This window comes from Eleutherodactylus coqui, chromosome 5 (assembly GCF_035609145.1).
Source record: "Eleutherodactylus coqui strain aEleCoq1 chromosome 5, aEleCoq1.hap1, whole genome shotgun sequence".
NCBI lineage: Eukaryota > Metazoa > Chordata > Amphibia > Anura > Eleutherodactylidae > Eleutherodactylus > Eleutherodactylus coqui.
The window spans coordinates 83,600,215-83,616,772 of NC_089841.1; the positions used below are offsets into that span (position 1 = coordinate 83,600,215).

Genomic DNA, 16,558 nt, shown 5'->3' on the forward strand with positions numbered 1-16,558 from the left:
TGGTTAAAAAAAAAAATTAAGACTTTTGAAAAATGTCTGCGCTTCATCTATATTGATATTTTGCGGTCTTACTTTTGTAGATAAAGTAGAAAGGGTATAATCATATATCTCTTCTTGAGAATACAGAGATAATTATTTTGCTTCAGTAATTGAAATCCTCATCAATGAAACATTTCTTTCTGAGCCTTACACCTGCTGTGATTTTAGAGAGTGGTAATGGGAGTTTGCTAAATGCATTTGTGCATGCAAATTTTTCGGAGAAAGTCACAAATGAGACCATTTTTAAAAGGGAACCACCTATGTAAGTCACACAGGAATTGGATTACTAGAAAATGTAGTAGTACAAGAAGTAAGCAAGCTCTTCATTGCCATGTTGCCTATTGATAGGTATGCCAGTTGAAATCTTTGCAAAGATTGTAAAGAGCAATTCTACTAGAAGATCGAGCATCTACTTGTCCACCATTACTGCTGAAAAACTTTTCCCCCTAATATTTCCCAATCATATCCCATTACCTGTGCACTTGACCCAATCCCATCCTACCTCATCCCCAATCTTACAACTTTGTTCATCCCACTCCTAATCCATCTCAACCTTTGACAACAAGCATCTTCTCTCTTTTTTTTTAAACACCTCCTTCAAACTAATTTTCAACAAGTATTCCCTCAAACTGTTCTCTTTTGTCCAGTCACCACCTAATTTTATTATTACTACTTGTCCATAAACTCTTTGAGCAACACATAAGAGTGTTAGCTGACTACGACTGATTACAATCCAACGGTTGAGTTGGAGCGCAGGATGGTTGGTTTAGATTAGAATTTGCGGGGTCATTGCTGTGAGGGGTCCTACTTCTCCCATGATTACCTTGCATGCCCCTATTACGTCAGGTCTTAACCCCTTTCCAATCCAATTTGTATCCTGGTTTTCCTAGGGGGCTTACTGTTTTTCTGCCAATATAAAACGACGCTATCTGCTTGCTAAAGCCAGTACTGCATAAGGTGACACGTTGGATAGGCTCCGACAGCTGAGAGGCTGGCAATATACAGTAAGAGAACCCTGACGGATGACTTCCAACATCGGAGCTGTACAGCCTTAAATCATAATGTCCTTAGACGTCAGATAGTGGCTTGAAAAGGGTTAAACTATGGTCCACGGTCCTCCATTTATCTCCTGGAGAGGAAGCTAAACAGTCTCCAAATACTCCCCTATGGTGCAATCCGTAGTTAGGCCATTGTGGCAATGTCTACGTTGGGGGTTGGGGATCAGCAAGGACACAGTAGCTCACACAGTCCATGTAAAGTCCATCCAGCTTTATTTTATTCCAGCAATAGAAAAATTAGTGACAAGCAGCCGCTTGCCTCATGTAAACTTTGTTCCATAAGCAGAAATAAAACATCTGCCCAGTGGGACACTATCTAGATAGTACTTTGCATAGACCGCCTGTCCATGGGCGTTGCGGAATATCATTAGTGATATTCTGCTGCCCGGGAGCAGGGAAGAGAACTGTCAGTTCTCCGCGGTGAGCCTATCTGACAGATAGGCTCACTGCGGAGAATCGCGGCATGCCACGATCTGTGGACAGGAGCCCTTACTTAGTAATAGCATGTAGCGTTTGTCAGCAACAAGATCAGTGGAAACAGCTGAGCTAATTGGGACCCAAGAAGAAGTCGTGTACTAGATTTTCATCAAACCCAAGCTAAGCATCTTGGTGAGATGTACACTTATTCCAGTGTCTTTCCTGCGACATGCCAACACCATTTACAGCAATCTCCAGAATCGGCATTGAGAGTGACTGTATGTTTTGTACATTCTTGCAGCTGCAGCTAGGCTTGAATATACTGGCGGACTTCTATTTTATCTATTACCAGTTGCGTCAAGCTGTTAGAGCCCAGTTTTGTGGCCTAACCATCCCTCTTTCTCTGACTTTTTTGGAAGGTATGGCCCAATTGTCTCATATAGTGAAGCCAATTTCTAGGTTTTATAGTCATTTAACATACAATTTTGCCCTGTTAGGGGAGAAATCTCTCCAGAAATGGATGCTAGACATTCCAGGTCTGGACTATGAAGATGGTGGGGGCATATTGGCTGGCACTGGCCCTCCTTTGGTCAGTGCTCAAGATAAATTAGTTCATGTTAAATCTATTCACCGGATTTATTATACTTCCTCCCATCTACATATTATGGGCCTAACCTACTCAGCTTATTGTCCTCAGTGCTTGATCACTGTAGGCATGGTCATGCACATGTTCTGAGAGTGCGGTACTCTACAAGTCTAGGAGTTATACTTGAGAATTTGTTATACTTGAGAACACAGTGTGACAAAGTATCTGCATTGGTTTTCCCATGGCCTCGAGAAGTTGCAAGTCTATATTTGCAACGTCCAGGGGCCATGGGAAAACCAATGCGGATGCTTTATCTGATTGTCTCTTGCAAATAACAGAAAATGTACTTGAGATTTCCAGGCAGCTCCAGACTTGCAAAGACAGACGAATGTGCCATGTGGAGTGATACATTTGTTTACAATCTGCCACGAAACTAGGAACTAAATAAATTACCTAGTAGTGTTTGTGTATGAATAAATGTTAGGCTGGGTTCCCACGGGGTGAAAATAGAGTGGAAATCTTGCGACATATTCTCAGTGGGATTGCACAAAAATTTGCGAGATTTCTGCAGTGGGAAGGCTGCTTCAAAACCCGTGCTGTCCGACGCAGGTTTGCAGCAGCTTATCCGGCTGAATTCCACTGCGGAAATCTCTCCCCGCTGCGGAAACGGCAATAAAATTGACATGTTGTGAATTTGAATTGCATGTCGCATGTCAGTTTTCACGTGGCTTGTCCGCAGCGGACTGCCCGCAGCACATGGACGACATTTTTGCAAATATGGTCCATTTTGCTGCTTAGTCTCTGGCTTAAGGCCTTAGTCAGACGGGCGTTTTTTCGCGCGATTTGCGGATCGCATGACGGATGCGCATCCGCAAATCGCGTGACTGGTGCCCGAAAATCGCCCGAAAATCTGCTCCTAGCCGCGTTTCATTAGAAACGGGCCGGAGCTGTCCAGCGCATTGCATTCAATGAAGCCGGCAATACAGCGGCTCCATTGAAACCAATGCGCTGCGGGCGAGTGTGGGATGAATTGTCGGGAAGGGCTTAAATATATAAGCCCTTCCCTGCAATTCATCCAGAAAAGTGTTAAAATAAAAAAAATATACATACTCACCTGCTCCCGGCAGCCGGAGTTCCCCGCGGCCGGCCTGCAGTGGGTGTGAAGGGGGTGTGAGTCAGACCTGCCCCCTGATTGGCTCAGCGCTGAGCCAATCAGAGGCAGGTCTCACTCACACCCATTCAGTGGGTGTGAAGGGGGTGTGAGTCAGACCTGCCCCCTGATTAGCTCAGCGCTGAGCCAATCAGGGGGCAGGTCTGACTCACACCCCCTTCACACCCACTGCAGGCCGGCCGAGCGGAACTCCGGCTGCCGGGAGCAGGTGAGTATGTATATTTTTTTTATTTTAACACTTTTCTGGATGAATTGCAGGGAAGGGCTTCTATATTTAAGCCCTTCCCGACAATTCATCCTGCGATCGGCGGCAGCCCATTGCTTTCAGTGGAACCTGCTGTATTGCCGGCTCCATTGAATTCAATGGGCAAACATCGTTCTTCTCTGTCACAGCTGTTACAGCTGTGGCAGAGAAGAATGATTTGTCTTCTATATGTTCTCAGTGGGGTCGGCGCTGCTGCCGCCGGCCCCATTGAGCGCATATAGAGAAGAGAACAGGAATTGCAGATTGCAGATAGGTGCGATCTGCGATTTCTGTTCTATAATTTATCGGACGAGCGCATAAAAAGCACTCATGTGTCCGATACCATTGCAAAGCAATGGTTTTATAAAATCGCCGGACGCATGCGCAAATCGCGCAAAAAAACGCCCGTCTGACCAAGGCCTAAGAATGCATACGGAATTTCTGTGCGGACATTCTGCAAGGAAATTCTACGGCAATTCCGCCCCATGTGAAGCCAGCCTAAATGTTACTTGATTTGAATTAGGTTTACTGATTTTACAAACAAGAATAAGTAAAAATCACAAGTTTTATTGCATGATAGTAATTTCTTGAATACATTGATTTTCTGGCCACAAACCCAAAGTTCAAAGCTACCGATAGATATTTTCTAAATATTTGTGACATAAGACATCAGGAACTAAGGGTTATAATCCGGTAACAAAAAGTGTGTTATGCGGTGCAATCAGACCAACAGCCAGATCAGGATTTGCGGCTGTTCTCCCTGCATAGAAATGCGCCTGTATGACACTGTTGAAATTGGCCTCTGGCACAGACCCTATAGAGTAAGGAATAGTAACACCTCAATGTATTCATATACTTACAGGGAGCAGCAAAGTGTAGATAAAGACACCCCAGCATGGTCCTATACACGGCTGAAAAAAAATCATACGAGATTTGTGCGTTGTGAGACATATCTTGTAGCAACTATGAACTCCATTCTTTTGAATGGGCTCATTCACATGAGTGATTTAGCGATTTTTAAAATTATTTTAAAAATGTGATGTCAGAAAAAAAATTGCAGCATGTCATGTCTTTGGGTGTTCTTTTGGAACGCCTCGCATCGACCATTGTTTTCAATGGGGCTGGCAAAGCATCGCACAGCATGTGCGGAGTTATGCGCAACACAAAAACGCCTCGCATGCACAGGGACATCGCATGTTGACGAGCGCGATATCGGGTTAAGTATCGCTAGTATCACGGCCCAATATCGCACTCACCTGTGTGAAATTAGCCTTATGAGGAATACAAGTATTTGCTAAAACATAGCAGACATTTCTACTCCGCTTTAATTGACATTTTCCTTTAATTAGCTGAACATAGATCGCCAACTGAATTGCCTATAGAATCCATATATACAATGCAGACAATTCATGACACATATCCGTTCTACCATGTCCTTTGTAGTTCCCTGTACCTCAAATACCCTGAAGTTTCCCTCTAAAGTCTCAAAAAGTTGAGCGGTCCAAAATCAAATGTGAAAAACCTCACGTTCTGTTGCTGTGGGGCACTTTGCATCGTAGGTGTAGGTCCTTTGACATTAAAATGCGCATACTCGGATAGGCTGGTTTTTTACTACTTGCCTGGGCTACTGACATTGGCTTTATGAGGTAAAGTCAAAGATTCGCCCTCAAGTTAGCAATAAGAAGAATACTACTGGTCAAGGGCTGCGATCCTTTCCCCGACTCCTCGCATTGTTGGTTTTTCCAGCTCACATTCGAAGTTCTAAGAGTTCATTTTTGCAAAAACCCAGCCTGTCATGTAAGTGCTGGCGGAGTGTTTATCCTCTGTACCGCGCAGATTAGGAGTATAGAGCTAGGAAAATAAAAGACACCCACGCAATTTTGGTTACGACGAGCAATGTCCCAGTGTCTCAGGCTCATGAGAAATGTTTGTGTTCCTCTAGCACCAGATTTAACTAAGCAATTTGTTTTTGCATTCAAGATAAGTCGCTTCTAATATTGCCGTTAAGAGTAATAGTCATAAACGAGAGCGGCTGCAATAAACGTAAACAGGTGAAACGTGACCAAACTGCGTCTTGCCGGATCTATCGGAGTAAACAGAACACCGGGTACAACTGTCCCCACGAGTCCTCCGCTTTTATGTCAAATGATTAAAGTTCTCATATTATGTGATGGATGATCGCTACTCGAGTGCTGCTCACTGCAGTTATGTGTTCATTTGTCTTTTCCACTGTCTGCACTTCTTTACTACCTAGTGCCAATGGAAACCGGGAATACACTGGATTAGATAACGTCCATGCTCAAACATTTGTAACCATGGGGACTGACGCTGCATGCCAAATGTACTCGCTTTGTTACAAGGAAAGTTGAATACAGCTCAGCTACATTGTGCAGAGCTTAAAGGGGTTATCCGGAGTTTTCAGAATTGATGGTCTATCCTCCCAATCATGAGAGAGTCCCACATACTGCATCCGCCAACGTATTATACCACTGCACCATATCTGATACTTAAAGGGGTTTTACAGGTTTTCAAAATTGATGGCTTATTTCAGGATCATCAGGCCATCAATATCTGATCGGTGAGGGTCCACCGTCCAGAACCCCAGTTGATCAACTGATTGAAGGGGACGCAGCCATTTCCTAGTATTGTGGTTAATTTTATATTTACGTTCCAGTACTTGGACTGCTGTACTTTTCGTAGCAGCTGTTCTGAGTACTGCACACCTGTGTCATTGACGTGAATGGGACAAGACTGCAGTACTCAGAATGGCCACTACTAAAAGTATAGCGTTCACTCAGCTGATCAGCAGGGGTCCTGCGCAGTAGACACCCACCGATTTAGATATTGATGAGCTATCTATAGAGTAGGCCATTAGTTTTGGAAACCCTGATAACTCCTTTAGTTACCAAACACGGTGCATCTCTATAATATGGCATACAATATTCCAGGACTATGATATTAACAACCCAATCCCAGAATAGGTGTTCAATATCAAATCGGTGGGTTTTTGACTCCCTGTACCCCCTGTCCTAGAGATCAGCTGCTTGAAGAGGCCATGGCGTTCAGGTGAGTGCTGTAGCCTCTTCCCTGTATATCATGCACAGTGCAATACATTTTGTAGTGGCGGTGCCTGGTATTGCAGCCTCGTCACATCCACTTAAATTAGACTGAAATGCACAAACCGTGTGATCAATGAACATGACATCACAGGACAAAAAAGAGGTTGCAGCACCTGTCCAATCGTTGTGGCTCCTACAAGCAGCGGATCGGCAGGAGGTCTGGAAGTCGGAACTGCTGTGATCTGATATTTATGACCTGTCCTAAGGATAGGTCATCCATATTTTAGTTCCAGAAAACCCTTTCAACTGCAAGTTCCGAAGATACTTGAAACCTAGATAAATACGGACATATATTCTAAAATCCTTTGTGTTGGTTATTTACTGTATTCTATCTCCCCCCCCCCCCCCCCCCACACCCCCCCAATTGGGTTTATTTGACTCTAAAGTCATGAGAGTCTCTGACTCTGCTGGACCTGAAAGGCAGAGTGATTTTTCACGTTAATTCTTTGAGCTGTACAGAATGTATCATTGTCAGTCACTTGCAGAAGCCACTGACCAGAGTTTTCCATAGATTAATCTTTCAGTAAATGTAAGGTGACGAAGTGCTGAATGCCAGTTTAACTTTGATTGAGTGAAGTTCCTACAGCACTTAGCTATGTCGGCATTTTCTTCACTCTTAACTTGTGTTTTCAGATACTCAGGTGATTTTCTTCTGTGATTGCATTGCAGCTGGCTGCGGAGATCTACAGTTTTGCATGCTGCCTTTGGAACCACCATGCTGATACATTCCTGCAACAGATCTGCTCTCAAGAGAACACAGCGGCTCTCAGTTCGTTAGAAAGAGCCTCACTATCATTAAAAGGTGCGCACTAAAGTTCATTATTGCAAATCAGAGTTTCCTGATTCAGACTTGTTCAAATATCCTACTGAGCTGAAAACAAGTGCCTCATTATCATGGCTTTTGCTGTAAGACAGGGTTCTCCAATCTGCAGCTCTCCAGCGCTGTTGAATCTACAGCTCCCAGCAGGCTTTGAGGGCGAATGCCCACCGACGGATTTCTACCGCGTTTCCCGCGGCATAAATTTGCGCGTAAATTCTGCAGAAAACCTAACAGATTTCTGCCTGCAAATGCTCACATGTCAAATTCTACAGCGGACTTCCGCAGTGGCAGATAAATCGTGGCATGTCCCATTTGCCGCAGATTTACGCCGCAAATTAATTAAAATTGAATTAGCCCTTTGCAATCCAATTTTGGATTCAGGGTTTCCTATGGAGCTTTCTCTTTCTGCCATTATACAATGGTGCCATCTGCTGGCTAGAGCCAGTACTGCAGTATGGGACATACAGTAAGAATACCCTGCCGGATGTCTTCCAACATCGGAGCTTCACATGCTTCAATCAGAATGTCTTTACACATCAGACAGTGGATTGGAAAGGGTTAATGGAGACCGTCGAATTTTACGATCACCAGCAGGCACTTTTTTGTTTTTAATTGCGGTACTCCCACGGCGTAAATCCGCCGGCGTATCCTGCGACGCTCATGGGCATGAGCCCTGGCAGCTGCAGGTTTCCATGACATGCTGGAAGTTATAACTTAACCCTTTCCAATCCACTGTCTGACGTCTGAAGACATTCTGATTGAAGTCTGTACAGCTCCGATGTCAGAAGACGTTTGGCAGGGTATTCTTACTGTATATCACTGGCCACTCTGTTTTGGGGGGCCTCTCCTGCATGTCTCATTCCGCAGTACTCGCTCTAGCCAGCTGATGGCGCCACTGTATAATGGCAGAAAGAGGAAGCCCCCTAGGAAACCAAAATTGAATTGAAAAGGGTTAAGATCCAAAGGTTGCAGACTGCTTTAGAGGATCATAGGAACCCACTTTAATCAGTAGACATCCCTATTACCATTGCAGCTTCCCAGCATATTCTAGGGGCTCCTAGCTTATAGACCCCGCAGAAGCATTTTTCCGTCTCCCACTTACATACCTTATTTTCCAGAGGAGCATTGCATGGTCTAAGTCTTCACTGAGAAAAACAGTACTGCCCAAGTTCCACGTCAGAGGCCTCTAACTCAGCCTACACTCTATACTGATGAAGGACAGAAAACCCAAATCAGCTGTCTGAACATGGGTATAATTTCCTTATGAAGAAGATTCTGGTTTGGTTTATATAATTAGTCTTAATGCAAGGCATGTTAGAAGCTCGGACATTGATTTAGAGGGAAGCTACACTGCAGCTCATTAATTTCAATACACCACCCAAAATGTCAATTTTTCGTAAATGAACAAAATAAGCCACTGTAGTTTGTGATGACTACGGATTTCTTTAGGCAATGTTAACAGTTTTTGTACTTGTACACATTGTTTAAAAATGAATTAAGCTTTGATTTCTTTAAAATGTACCTAACTTTTCAGAAGAAGCTGCTTGGGGGTACATGTGGAATCTGTCCATTATACGACTTATATCCTGTATTCTTCATAATTTTCCACTCTACAGGTTCTATCTGTGATTATCCAACTTCTCAAGACTGGTGGGAGGAACGAGGTTGTTGTATTGTGTTCTATAGACTGTGCACAGAGAGCTGCATATCCTGCTCTTTAGATGTCTGTAACACACACTGACAAAACACTATCATGTAGGACAGTATACAGCAAGAGTGAGCAATGGTTTACTATTAACTTCCATGCAGCATCTGTATGAGTCTCTCCTTCTTTCTGCTGTCTTTAGAATTCGGTGAACACAATGACTTATCCCAAAACCTGGCTAGTGTGTATAATCACAAGTTGTTTGAAAATGTTAGTGCCCATTTACATTTTTGTCTCCTCAAATTATCCACTCTCCGTTGTGATCACAGCAGTGCAAACGTGGAACATTCTGTTGGGCAATTAATTTAAAATTTCAGCTCCAGTTGCAGCTCACTTCTCTTGTAGCAACTCCCAAAGGTGATTTTGGCTTGTAACTTGTACATCGCCACAAGTTAAACCGCTGGCGAATTACACCCTCTGAAGCTTTCCATAGTATTGCTATGGAAAGCGCCGGCACACTGTCCCTGAGCGGACAATCATTGCGATTCTCAGCTCGCGGCGGGCAATCCGCAGCATTCTGCGAATTGCCCCCATTCTCCGCAGTCAGCCTATCTATCAGATAGGGCTGGCTGATGGAAATTCGACGGCAGCTCCCGCGGCAAAGATCCGTGGACAGGGGGCCTGATGTGGCCAGACCAGGTTTTTCCGTAACTGTTGTTCTTTTGACTGAACATAATTTTTTGCAAAGACAGGAGGTGTGCTTTGGGTCTTGCTGCAGAGTAAAACCATGACCAGTAAGACGGGTGCTGAAAGGGTTGGCATGGTGCGCCAGGATGTTTTGGCAGCACTTGCTGTCCATGATTCCTTTGATTTATAGTAAATCATCAACCGTATCACCTCGAAAACCTCCTCAGACTATTGTGAAACTTTCTTCATGTTTTGCTGTGGGCTGAATGTAAGTAGGAAGCATGCTCTCACATGGCAAACAAGACTCTCCTGTGGTACAATCCGAAGCTTTTGCTCATGACCTGAAGGTTGCGGGTTCAATCCCCGCTTGGTTCAGGTAGCCGACTCAAGGTGGACTCAGCCTTTCATCCTTCCAAGGTCGTAAAATGAATACCCAGCTTGCTGGGGGGGGGGGGGGGTAAAGAGATAACTGGGGAAGGCAATGGCAAGCCACCTCGTAAAAAAAGTCTGCCAAGAAAACGTCACAATGTGACGTCACCCTGGGAGTCAGTCATGACTTGAAGCTTGCACCAGGGGACTTTACCTTACCTTCATGTTTTACTGTGGGCTGAATGCAAGCAGGAAGCATGCTCTCACTTGTCCAAGCGGATATTCACCTCTTGGACCTAAACACTTCAAACTTCGATTTGTCTGTATACAGAACCTTTTTCCACGGACTAGTTACAATAAATTGATGAATCTGGGGGTGTATTGAAATGATTGAGCTGAGTAGTAGTGTATCTTCCAATAGGTGGCACTGTGGATGCATTTTCTCCATTTCAAATTAGCATTTATCATCAATGATGAATGCTGATGCTACCCGTTGCTCATAGACGATGTCTCAGCTTTTCCATTGACCTGGAACGTCACCAAGCCTGCGGGCACCGTAATAGCATCGATTAATGGCTGTTACCTCTGAACCTAAACAGAGGGCCAAGACAACTCGAAAACCTTTTTAAGAGAGAGACTTCACACAAGAAGACAAGTCAATAAATCACGGCAGTGTGGAAGAATTTTAATACTCACTCTATCTTGTCGTCTTCTTTTAAAAAGGGGTATTCCAATCTCGGACTTTTGGGGCATATTTGTAGTCTACTAAATACGGTTCCTCCCCTTGGGGATCCGCACCTATCTCAAGAACTGACCCTCCCAGCCCACGGCCCGGCTGTGTGTGGCAGCTGAAGGTGATTGGAAGTATGGGAACAGCCAAATGAGAGGTTCTACATGTTAATGTGACTCCTGAACTGCTGTGGATTTTAATGTGGATTTTGGTACAAAATTCACCTCATTTGAAGAGGTGGAAAACGCACTTAAAATATAGTTCTGTAATCGAAATGCTATTGATCCAAAATCTACTCTACAGGTCAATTTCCGTAGTGGGATTTTTCTCTGTAGCATGAAACTTGTAAAATCTCCAACTTTTCTGTAAATAATGTGAATTTTCCTCTTGGAAAACTGCAGCAAATTCTCCCCATGTGAGCATACCCTAGAGCCTCACTCACATAGGCGTTTGCAGAAAAGCAGCGTTTTTCAACACTGTTTACTGCTGTTTCGGCCTAGTTTCAGCAGCGCTGGCATGCGGTATACCAGTGTTTTGGCTGCTGAAAAATTGTAAAATCTCCAACTTTTCTGTAAATAATGTGAATTTTCCTCTTGGAAAACTGCAGCAAATTCTCCCCATGTGAACATACCCTAGGGCCTCACTCACACAGGCGTTTGCAGAAAAGCAGCGTTTTTCAACACTGTGTTTACTGCTGTTTCGGCCTAGTTTCAGCAGCGCTGGCATGCGGTATACCAGTGTTTTGGCTGCTGAAAATGCAGCGAAGGATCCTGAAAAAAAAAAAATCAGTACTTTCCTAGCTGATGCTGTCTGGTCCCTGCCGCTGCTATCTGGAGCTCGCAGCACTTGTCAAGCCGATAAAAGGTCTTTTGCTGATGATGGGGATTGAAATCCTCTGTCTCCAGCAAGAGATTGCTCTGATTGGCTGAGCGCCGCTGAGTTTCAACTGGCTCTGCCGGATGCACCAATCACAACCATGCATCCAGCGTTGGCTGTGATTGGCGGAGCCAACTGACACTCAGCAGCGCTTAGCCAATCAGAGAATTCTCTTGCTGGAGGCAGGGTATTTTAATCCCTACCACTATAGCAAAAGATCCTCTAGCGGCCAGACAAGTGCCTGGCAGCCTGCACAGCGCTCCGGAGAGTCCCAAACAGCACCAGCTAGGTGAGTATTCCTTTTTTTCGGTAGTGCAGCTAGCGCTTGCATTTAGTGCTACCAATAACGTGGTACCAAGTTATGCCAGGTTTTCGGCAGCGCTGAAACCGCTGCCCATTCATTTCAATAGGCGACGCAGGGCTGAAAATGGCCAGAGATAGAACACGCATCACTGTCAAAGCGCAGCGTTTTGACGCTTGTGTGAACAGCACCTTTGAAATGTGCGCGCTCCCGAGACGCTGCCAGCTGTGTCTCCATGGCAACCAGACGCCCCGCAGCCGCCGACCGGACCCACCGCAGCCGCCGACCAGTCACCCACCGCCAGGCAGCAGGTAACCGGCGCTACGCTCCCGGCTCCCCAGCGCTACGCTCCCGGCTCCCCAGCGCTACGCTCCCGGCTCCCCAGCGCTACGCTCCCGGCTCCCCAGCGCTACGCTCCCGGCTCCCCAGCGCTACGCTCCCGGCTCCCCAGCGCTACGCTCCCGGCTCCCCAGCGCTACGCTCCCGGCTCCCCAGCGCTACGCTCCCGGCTCCCCAGCGCTAGACCCTGACAACAGACGAAGGCCCCGGAGCCCAGCGCTGGGCTCCGGGGCCTTCACCTGTTAGTCAAGATCACCCCCCGACCCATCACTTACCTGGGCGGCTTCTCGGGGCTGCTGGGCTGGGCTGGGCTTCTCCGCTGGGCAGCTCCAGTTTCTGCACCTTCCTCTAACAGAGGAAGGTACAGAATGGCCGCTCCAGCGCGCTCCCGAGCAGTGACAGCTCGTCTGCGCATGCGCAGAAGAGCTGTAGCGGGGAGCACACTGAAGCGGCTCGTGCTGAATGGAGAAGACCGGACTGCGCAAGCGCGTCTAAAAAAGCAAGCTGCCAGCGAATTTAGACGGAACCATGGAGACGAGGACGCTAGCAACGGAGCAGGTAAGTGAAATAACTTCTGTATGGCTCATATTTAATGCACAATGTACATTACAAAGTGCATTAATATGGCCCTACAGAAGTGTATAGACCCACTTGGTTTCGCGAGACCACCCCTTTAATATCCTTTATCTTCATAAGTCCAATTATCTAGAATGTCTGGTAATCGCCTTGAAAAAAAACCCAAAAAACGTTGTTGTAGTTTATAACATGAAGAAATTAATTTTCAGGAATCGAAAAGGTAAAAAGTCTTCTGGAGTAACAAATGCGCTTAATTATTCAGTGATACGGACCCCACATTTGTTTTAGCATAATTCGGGTATGTTTTTGTATTTTGCTTTAAGGCCCATTTAGACACAACGATAATCGCTCAACCATCAGTTTGAGTGACAGTTTTGAGCGATCATTTTACATAACTCTTAGGCAGCTACTCAGCTACTTAAGAGTTTATTAGCATGCAAATGAAGCCTTTTGCTGAATGCAGTTAGCAGCTGGAAGTCTGTTATCTGCATTCAGCTGCTTTTGTTTTCCAGCGGGACTGCAGCCAAAAGAATGCTATCATCGCTATCCCGCTGAGAACTCAGCGTGCGGTCCCGATAAGACACATCGCTGACTTCAAGCCGGCTTGAAGTCAGCGATGAACGAATAGTGCACAAAAAGTGCAAGATGGGCGCATGTTTAGACGCAGAGAATATCGCTCAAAAGATGGCTTTTGAGCGAATTTTAAGCGATAATCTTTGTGTCTAAATGGGCCTTTATTTTATAAAATATCTCTCTCATCTTAAAAAGACAGTAGTGGATACGAGAATGATTGAGAAGGGAAGTGATCGATCCTTGGAAGCTGTCACCGTGCGCCGACTTCAATCATCTAGTTATTAACTCCAGTGTGAGGAATTCTGCCCGTGTGTTATGAGAATTTCACATATCGCTTTTTAGAAGGATTGTGAAGTGGAAATCTAGAAAATATAAAGAGGTCATAATAAATGTTAACCTCTGGGGGGAAAAAACGAATGAGATACAGAAGAAGGAAAAATAACATGAAAGCGAAAAAGGGATGAGTGGACAAAATGCAAAGTGGATAAAATCAGCCTTTTATGTTCTTCCTGTGTTATTTTACTTGAGACCAGTGACTCTGGGCACCTTTCCATCTGCTTTCTGTTATATGCTGCTTTGTCTATGATTTCCTTTATTACTAGTTTTCAGTAATTGCTTATACAGATTGTACAACTTTTGTTTTATGTTTTCAGTTTTGCGTAAAATGACAGTCAATGGGTTTTCTGATCCAGTAGTCCAGAATCCAGAAGTCATGGTAAGAGCACACATTGTGGTTATCAAGCCTCTGATTATTAAACATGTCCAGTATGGAATGAATGTGCCATAATGAAGGTATATTACAAACCTAACATGACCGGTCAGGCAGGGAGACAGAACAGGAAGATTAATCGAATCTCAGTATATCACAGTATGATTAACCGTATGAAATGGAGGTGGGGTATTTATAACAATTTGATGAGGGGAACATTGATGCTTTTATGTTTAGAATGAGTGACACTAAAGGCTGATTAACACGCAACGATTGTCGCTCAAAATTCGTTCAAACTATGCCTTTTGAGCGATGATCGTGCAGTGTAAATACTCCCATTGTTTGCTTTTCTTTTTTTTTTTTTTTTATTGAGTTTTTAGTTTTTAATCACATTACAGATACATGAAATATTCACGAATAATGAGTTATACTAACAGATAACAGAAAAAACGTGGATAAGTATCCAATTTGCATATTCTTTTGCAGCAATACAGACTAAGAAATTCTTAGATTATATACTCAGAGCACCTCCTCCTCTCCCGAAGCCGAGTCGCCTACGGATGCAGAGGAGGGGAACTCCGAGAAGGGATGGGGCTCAGCCCAAACTTAGGTCCTTCACTCTCCAGAACAACTTTAACAGATCGGGCGGTAACGTGGTCTGATTGTTAATTAGAAAGGGGGGGTGGGGGGAAGCAGGGAGGAGCTGGGAAAGGGGGTGGGGGGGGAGGCGGGGGGGGGGGCAGGGTTGCCGGGCAGTAGAGCATTAGCGCTGGGTCACCGCTATGATATCGCTAGCCGTCACTCCCTCTCTTACCACAGGTCCGAGGAGTCCTCCACGTCAGTGCGACTTCCCTCTTGCGTCCAGTTTCCAGCGTCCGAGGTCCGATATACTCCCCTTGACTCATAAGATATCATATCACTGGGGGCTTTTTGGCATGCCACTCCCGGGGCTGTGCCCTCTCTCAGGTCTTTCAACTCAGAAGGGTTTAGGGTTGCTGGTTACCTCTTCTCAGCTCCCTCCAGGGGTACCATGTAAGAATGAAGTCTTCCTGTGTGTTCCTAGACCAGCTTGTTAGCTCTTCTAGGTCGCATATTAAATCTACCTTGTCTCTCCATTGGTTTAAGGAGGGGGGGGATTGTTGTAGCCAGTGGAGCGGGATTAATGCTTTGGCAGCATCAAGTAGGTGGGCTAACAGTTTGTGTTTGTAGGGGTGAAAGTTTGTGGAGGTTCTCCACAGGAAGATCATGTCCGGAGTGATTTTGAAGTTAGGGGAAAGTGTTCTCAAGTCGCTTTCCACTCCTTCCCAGAAAGGTGCTATTTTTGGGCACTCCCACCAGATGTGGAGGTAGGAGCCTACTTCATTGTTGCATCTCCAGCATGTGTTATTGGGCGCTAAGTTGTAATCTTTTAGCCATTGGGGGGTTTTGTACCACCTTGTAAGGAGCTTATAGTGGCTTTCCTGCATTAGGACACAGGGGGATAAGCCGTAAGCTGTTTTCAGAATGAGTTGGGTTTCTTTTGTTGAAAGGGAGATCTTTAGTTCTTTTTCCCAAGAGCTTATGAAGCTGGGTTTAGATAATGGAGGAGGGGCTATGTAGTTCTTGCGGATATAAGAGATTTTTTGTTTTGCACTATTTACTTCTGTTGTTTTTTCAAATACAGTTTTTGGTCTAGAAGACCTGAATTTCACTAGAAACTCGTTTATTACTTTTTTGGTATGTGACACTTGGAGGAAGGAGAGTTTGATATTAGGGGCTAGCATTGTGACGATGTCATCAATGGGTTTATGGGACAGCAGCTGTATGTCCTTGATTTTGACTCCCTTAAATTGCTTCCATATGCTTGATGAACCAGGGTCAGGTTCCTTTCCAAGGAGTCTACCCAGACTTCCGATTGGTGCTAAGGGAGAAGGGTCTGGAGCTAGTACACCTTTGAATTTGTCCCATGTTTCGCATGGTCCCCTTATTAGCGGGTCGAAGTTTTTTTGCCCTGTATTGGGACTTCCTGGGGAACCATAGGTCTTCTACCAAAGACTCCCCATAGGAGGCAGACGCTATTTCCTGCAGCAACGGATCCCTGGTGGGGTGTGTTTGCTTTTCTGCAGAGTATAAAATCCCTTGTTCATGATAGCAGGGACCACACACTGAGCTCTCCACGAAAGCGCTGATAGCATTGTTTTCAGCTGCTGTCAGAACAAATGGGCTGTATGCAGATAACAGACCACCTGCTGTTATCCACATACAGCGAAGGGAGCCTCATTTACATGCAAATTAAGCCAATAAGCTACTAATGGGCATT

General features: G+C 45.1%; 1 protein-coding gene across 1 annotated transcript in view; it reads left to right on the forward strand.

Moving 5' to 3' along the window:
* IPO11 (importin 11) overlaps positions 1-16,558 on the forward strand; it is a 450,706-nt gene that overhangs the window by 75,326 nt on the left and 358,822 nt on the right. Inside the window, exons 6-7 of the mRNA XM_066602787.1 lie at positions 7,304-7,436; positions 14,204-14,265. Of these exons, the coding sequence (XP_066458884.1) occupies positions 7,304-7,436; positions 14,204-14,265 (195 nt within the window). The remainder of the gene's footprint in view (positions 1-7,303; positions 7,437-14,203; positions 14,266-16,558) is intronic.